Source organism: Photinus pyralis, unplaced genomic scaffold, assembly GCF_008802855.1.
Source record: "Photinus pyralis isolate 1611_PpyrPB1 unplaced genomic scaffold, Ppyr1.3 Ppyr1.4_LG4, whole genome shotgun sequence".
NCBI classification, from domain to species: domain Eukaryota; kingdom Metazoa; phylum Arthropoda; class Insecta; order Coleoptera; family Lampyridae; genus Photinus; species Photinus pyralis.
Genome location: NW_022170511.1, coordinates 10017145 through 10023972, shown reverse-complemented (window position 1 = coordinate 10023972; position 6828 = coordinate 10017145). Strand labels below are relative to the sequence as shown.

General features: G+C 38.3%; 1 protein-coding gene and 1 long non-coding RNA gene across 2 annotated transcripts; one reads left to right on the top strand and one right to left on the bottom strand.

The window, feature by feature from the left end:
• Positions 1 to 4135: 4135 nt before the first annotated feature.
• On the bottom strand, positions 4136 to 4436 carry LOC116169568. Its single transcript, XR_004144996.1, has 2 exons — positions 4345 to 4436; positions 4136 to 4295 (listed from the first exon to the last, which is right to left on the bottom strand). It is a non-coding gene; the product is annotated as an uncharacterized LOC116169568 (long non-coding RNA).
• A 207-nt stretch (positions 4437 to 4643) lies between these two features.
• On the top strand, positions 4644 to 5924 carry LOC116169567 (cadmium metallothionein-like). Its single transcript, XM_031485689.1, has 2 exons — positions 4644 to 4814; positions 4866 to 5924. The coding sequence occupies exons 1-2, from the start codon at positions 4787 to 4789 to the stop codon at positions 5675 to 5677; spliced, it is 840 nt and encodes a 279-aa protein (XP_031341549.1). The 5' UTR covers positions 4644 to 4786; the 3' UTR covers positions 5678 to 5924.
• Positions 5925 to 6828: the final 904 nt, after the last annotated feature.

Genomic DNA, 6828 nt, shown 5'->3' with positions numbered 1-6828 from the left:
TAAATTAAATTTGGGAAAGAAAACAGAATCTCATTTACTACATCCCAAATACGAGAACAGGCTATAGTGTATACAAAATTTTTAACCAACCGTAGAAACTCTTGCACCTATTTTATAGATTACCTATATCCAACATAATTATTAGCAATCGCACGTGTATGTTCATTAAACGCATTTCTGTATAATGTATACAATTAAGCTGAAATGAATGCATGAAGAAATAATTGCATATGCAATATGAAATTCTTGTATAGATGACCTGCTTAGTATTAATCTCATTAATAGTATAACAAAGTGTGCAAAGTAATATGTAAATTGAGCGGAAAATTTGTCCGCATTGGATTCGTTAGGTTAATTTGGTACGATTCTGTTTTTAATGCGATCACTAGAATTGTCCCATATGGTGGTCATCTGTAATAAAAGAAAAAATAGCAATTAAAAAAACGGCATTAAACAAGTTCCGACGTAATCCTTCTCTGGATAACCTGATAGTGTTTAAAAACGTAGAGCTGAATGTCGTCGGGAAATTCTTCAGGCACAAAGAAGAACGTGGCAACACTATGTATCCACCATAACGACGGACGTGACTATGAGTGAAATATGGAAGAAGATGGGTGCGATATCTGGCAAATCTAAACTCAACTACCCGACATTCCTTTGGAAAAACGATGGGGTGGTTACGAAAGATTTACAAGAAATCTCGAACCTCTTGGCAGACCATTTCTATCAGGTCAGTAGTTCGTTAAACTATCCAGCGTTTTTCCTTGAGACTAAAGCTGAAAAGGAAGAGTATATGGATGAATTAGAATCTGCACTTAAAAACACGAAATCCTGCGCTCCCGGTCAGGATAGTATCCACAATCAGATGCTTCGTCATTGTAGCAACCCGATGAAACAAGTGATTTTAGATTTCTTTAATTTTTGTTGGGAAAATAGTATCTACCCTGATGAGTGAAACGAGCCATAGTCGTTCCCATACTTAAAACGGGGAAAGATCCGTTGTTGTCGCAGCACTACCGTCCAAAGGCAAACTCTTGGAAAAAATTGTTGATGGGAGATTGCGGGTCTTTCTGGAAGAAAACGAGATCATCGTCCCCTATCAGGCCGGTTTTCGGAGAGGTCGGTCGACGGTCGATCAAATGGTTAAATTAACTGATAACATCCTAAAGTCGTTTGATGGTGGCGAGCATTTGATTGGGGTCTTCTTTGATATCAAGAGCGCATATGACATGACATGGCGGTATGGTATACTTAAAAAATGTTTGAATACAATTTACGTGGAAACATGCCCAAATTTATTAGATCTTTTTTAAGAGACAGAAAGTTTATTGTTAGAATTGGAGAGGCGTATTCAAACGAGCGCGTATTAGAAAACGGGGTCCAGCAGGGCTCGACTTTAAGCTGTTCACTGTTTGCAATTGCCATAAACGGAATAGCCCTGGGTGTTGCCGACACAGTCGATAAATCCCTATACGTCGATGACTTAATGATTCATTGTGCCGGAAAAACCGTTGGTTCCGCTGTGCGTATACTACAAATGGCTATCAATAAAATTTCTGATAATGCGGATGCAGTGGGGTACGTTTTGTCTGAGGAAAAAACGAAGGTGGTTCATTTTTGTCGACTCCGAAGACCACACTATGACCCCGTTCTATTTATGAAAGACCGTATAATAGCTGTGTCCCAAGATATGAAATTTTTGGGACTTACCTTTGACGGGGAGCTGCGGTGGTCCAAGCATCTACAGAATGTTGTCACAAAGTGTAGGAAATCATTAAATGTCATTAGGGTCCTGGCCCACCATAAGTGGGGAGCTCACCCAAAGACTACAAGGCCTTAATTTTATCGAGAATTGATTATGGGTGCTGTGCTTATCTGACATGTGACAACAGTGCGATGCTTGGGAATCTCGGTAAAATCCAAAACCTCGCCATACGGTATTCCCTCGGAGCTTTTCCAACGAGTCCGGTCGCTGCGCTTCACGTCGAGGCGAACATCCTTCCTCTAGCCCTCCGTCGTAAACAGGCTGCTTTTGATTTCAAATATAAGCGGGACGTGTTTAGCTTTTGGAGGGAATATAGCCATTCGGGTGGATTGGTTGATTAGGTAGCATAGAACCTGTGGGTTAAGTTTTTGGAGTTTCAGAGTTTTAGAGTTACCTATTTTGTTCTGGATTTTTCCAAAAAGACCGAGGATTATTTGAATTTACTGTTTTACAGTATTTAATTGGTAGTATAACTTTTCTTAGGTATTGTTACTGTCATAAAATAAAACAGTGTCACCGTTATCTTTGTGTGCCAGTTGTTTTTAAGTGTTTTTTCAATTTGCACGCTGCAGTAATATACCTTTACCTCAAACCGTCAAGAAAATCTAAATATCAGGGCTATTTTGACATTAGAAAGTTGATCTTTACCTGACTAGTACTGTAATATTTTTGCCTGACTCCCATTACAGTCCTAGTACATGCAAAATAACAATTAGATCATTGAATAAGTTATTCAATCAACGATTGGATATTTATAATGCAGACTATGTGGATATTTTTAAATATTAATACACCTACACAAAGGATAATGGTCTTTTAATTACTAACAATTAATGGAATATGTGTGGAAGTAATTATTCCTTTAGTTTTGCGCCAGTCATTAAAAGGTTTGTACGCCTTTTCGTACCTCTTTCTTGACTTTGTGTGGAGCGAATACGGAATATTGTACTACGGCGGCCGCAGCTTCGGCTACATTATAACAACGTCTCGCGTAGGTACTGTTCTTCACTGATACCTGCTTTTGTACCTAGTTATAAAGACTGTATAGTACAAAGCATAAACTGCATTAAAAATGACAGTGATTGTTTTAATTATTTTGAAATCTCTATGGAAACAATTAAATAAAGTGATTTTAGCATGCGTGATTAGGTATCAAATGTCACACATATGAATAATTTAATTTGGAAAAGTTATCTACATGTTGCGGTTTCAGGTAAAATTTTATACATAATACGTCATGAAAGTGAGTCCACCTGACTGGGAGGCATTAAAGAGATACTCGGACGCTGCGCGTCCTCGTACTTTTCAATAAGCCTCCGCGTCATGTAAACGACCACTTTCATGACTTATTATGTAAATAACTATTACCCAAAATCGTCCTGAAACCTTCATTTTCATGCCTACTTTCTGCCAGGGAATTTTAGTTTCCATGACAGGCAGAGCAGACTACGTTTCCTGCTGCTTGTCACTTTACTGGCCGCACCTGTTACTTTACCGTCCGCATTTGTGACATTACTAAATGTCTATAATGACTCCATTGACATTAATCAAAAGTCCTATATGAAAATTGAAATTTTATATTAAAATACGATTTCGGGTAAAATTTAATACAAAACTCGTCAGTAAAATGACATTACCTGACTCGGAAATTAAAGTACTCGGCCCCTTTGCCTCGTACTTTAATATTTTCTCGCCAGCAATGTGTCATTTTCCTGACTTTTATGTAAATAACTATTAAGTGCTTACTGAATTTCTGGATTTAAACCACTCATTTTGGATAAACTTGGATTCTGCAGTTTCCACTTTTGTTTCTTTGAAGATCATCTGATCAAAACTACGAATATTTCTTGTTCTCTATCAAATTTTAAAATGCAAGGTTTCTTGGTAGCTAATGATTTCTCTCGTAGGAATTTTTGTCTTGTACTTGCAGGCAGCAACAAGAAAAATGCAAAACGAGATTGAAACTTTAGCCATGAGCCTAAGGACTAGATTACCGGCCACTGGAAAAAACTGCGTATACAAATCATGAAGTAATTTTCGAATAAATTCGAGAGGTTGTACCGATATTGTCAGAAAATGACGCTCTAATGCGACATGCGTGTATAAGAATTACTCTAACAAAAATAGGGCCACATCATGTAATTGTGTGTTGCTCTTTCTGTTGGATTGAGCTGCTTTTAATTATCAAAAAAAGCAAAAAAAAAACTAGAGTAAGCGATTTGAAAACTAGTGTTGGTGTCTTGGTGAGTGATGCAAAGGCTGTTGATTAAGTGTAGGATAGGTTGCCTACTACTCCAGGATGCAGTCCAGACAATGTTGATGGTTTGGAGTTGAAAATTAGGGACGCATTTCCATAATAAACATCTTACATATCTTAACTACGTTGTTGGTTATTTATTTTAGAACTCAAAAAGGTGTACAGTTATCTTTATATTATAACGAAGGTCTTACGATTTCACTGTAACAACGGTATCCCTGTCACTTTTTTGCTATGATTTCTACGTGTTCCAAAAATCGAAGCGCAGCATTTCTTTAAAAGTGGAATAATATAATAAATTACTGAACTAAACACACTCAACTGTAAGTCGAAAGGTCAAAAGTACTATGGAGATTAGCACTATTAAATTCAATGGCCAAATAATAATATCTTGCTGTTTGCGGAAATCATCAAACGAGTATCTTCGGACGTTTGCACAATGATAACCAGCAAATGAATACACCCAATACATTAGCGACTGTTGCAGTTGCAGTTACCAAATGAAAGGAAATATTCGAATGACTCTTGTAATTAATTATTGTGCGTGCGAACTTATCACGCCCCTCGTGATAATTTTGTTATCATCAACGGATTGTTGAATCACTGTAGTGCCGTGTGACGTGTCGCTTTTACAACGACAATAATACCGTGTGCAAAACGAGCTGCCTGCAATTGCACACGGTTCAATTCATTACGTATATAACAACGAGCGTGGGGATTCGTGTGACATAGAAAAACCGAAGTGTTTCCAATATCGTGACGTAATGAGCAGTTCAAAACCAGTTCCTACCAGTAAGTAACCATTTTTTATTAATTTATTCTATTATAACTTCGTTTGTTTAGCAACAATGTCGTGCAAATGTTCTTCTGGCGAAACCTGCATTTGTAAGGTGTCGTGCAAATGCGTTGATTGCAAGTGCACCAAATGCCCTGCAGTTGCTTGCAAGTGCGAAGAAGGTGCTGCCTGTATATGTACCGTCAAGTGCACCTGTGTCAATTGCAAGTGTGCAAAATGCCCAACTAGTACCTGCAAATGCACTTCTGGTGGGACCTGCACTTGTAAGGAATCGTGCAACTGCGTCGACTGCAAGTGCACCAAGTGCCCTAAAGTTGCTTGCAAGTGCGAAGAAAGCGCTGCATGTATATGCACTGTCAAATGCACCTGTGTCAACTGTAAGTGTGAAACGTGCCCGACTAGTACCTGCAAATGCACTTCTGGTGGAACCTGCACCTGCGTGGAGTCATGCAACTGTGCTGATTGCAAATGCACCAAATGCCCTAAAGTTGCCTGCAAGTGCGAAGAAGGCGGTTCGTGTGTCTGCACCGTCAAGTGCACTTGTGTCAATTGCAAGTGCGCAAAATGCCCAACTAGTACCTGCAAATGCACTTCTGGTGGGACCTGCACTTGTAAGGAATCGTGCAACTGCGTTGACTGCAAGTGCACCAAGTGCCCTAAAGTTGCTTGCAAGTGTGAAGAAGGCGCTGCATGTATATGCACTGTCAAATGCACCTGTGTCAACTGTAAGTGTGAAAAGTGCCCGACTAGTACCTGCAAATGCACTTCTGGCGGAACCTGCACCTGCGTGGAGTCATGCAACTGCACTGATTGCAAGTGCAGCAAATGTCCGAAGAAGAAGACCACATGCAAATGCTAATATGAAGAACGGTGCATTTTCGTGGATTGGTGCGTGAAGAATTTAGTGCTTATCGTATATCGTAGTATTTTGTTAATTCATTCCAATAAATAATCCAAAGCATATCATAGTTCTGTGGTAGAGTTTATATTTAGTACGACACTATTTGTAGGAATTCAAAATGTCATGTAAATTATTAATATTTACTTTATTTTATTGTAGTTAAGTAATGTTAGTATGGGTTAATAAATTGTATACATGCAGTCAATTCATAGGTTTCACATTTCACGCACTAGGATAGGAGCAGCTGCTCTACTACCAAGCACTCTTACGTAAATACTCGATAACTGTTTTTAAACGAGAGTACTTTTCGCATTTCAGCACAGTTTATTAGAAAATTGTTTTAACTCCACTGGTGTCCAACCTCAACATACGTTCCAGCAAATTCTTCCACAGGGAAAGGAGCCTTGCTGCTTCAGTAAATGTAACCATATTTGTTCAAGATTAGATCAGAGGTCACTTCAATTTTTTGCTAGGTCACCATCAACAGTTTCATTTCTCCTACCCCAACCCGTAACAAAATGAAGTAATTGACGTAGAAAACGGTTAGCACAACAAGAACTGTACGATAAAAATCATTGCACGCATTAAGGGTGGACAGTACATACAGAACGGAGTATGTAAAGTTGCCTATGCTCAATCGCCAAATTTGGCCATTTATAATATTTATTTTTTATTGATAATTTACAAGGTGATTAAAATACTAGTCTATAGCTACATAAACAGACCCCTAATTCCCGCTGTCATCACAACGGGAGTTATAAAATCTAATTCCCTATCAGAACAATAGGACTTTGACAATTAATTGACATTTACGATAAAGTGAAACACAATGGTTAGCTGTCAATCGTGTAGTACAACAGTCAAAACCTACAGAAGGAACAAGAATAACATTTAGTAGGTGGTAGCCATGTGATATTTCTTAAAATGGTCTTCTTTTACGATACTTAACTTCATTCATTTTGTAGGTTGTGATACAGATCCATTGTCGTAGCAATTGTGTGTAAAACAACATTGTGAAATACATCTAGGCACTTATCAGATTTCCTTCAGACAGGGAATGGCAAATCTTAGACTTCTTGGGCTTAAATCCCTAATTCTTGTTTTTAAAG

Bases quoted from the DNA above. Each gene is read 5' to 3' on its own strand.
- LOC116169567 (XM_031485689.1), top strand. From the start codon at position 4,787: ATGAGCAGTTCAAAACCAGTTCCTACCA. The intron at 4,815-4,865 runs GTAAGTAACCAT...TCGTTTGTTTAG, and splicing joins TTCAAAACCAGTTCCTACCA to CAACAATGTCGTGCAAATGT.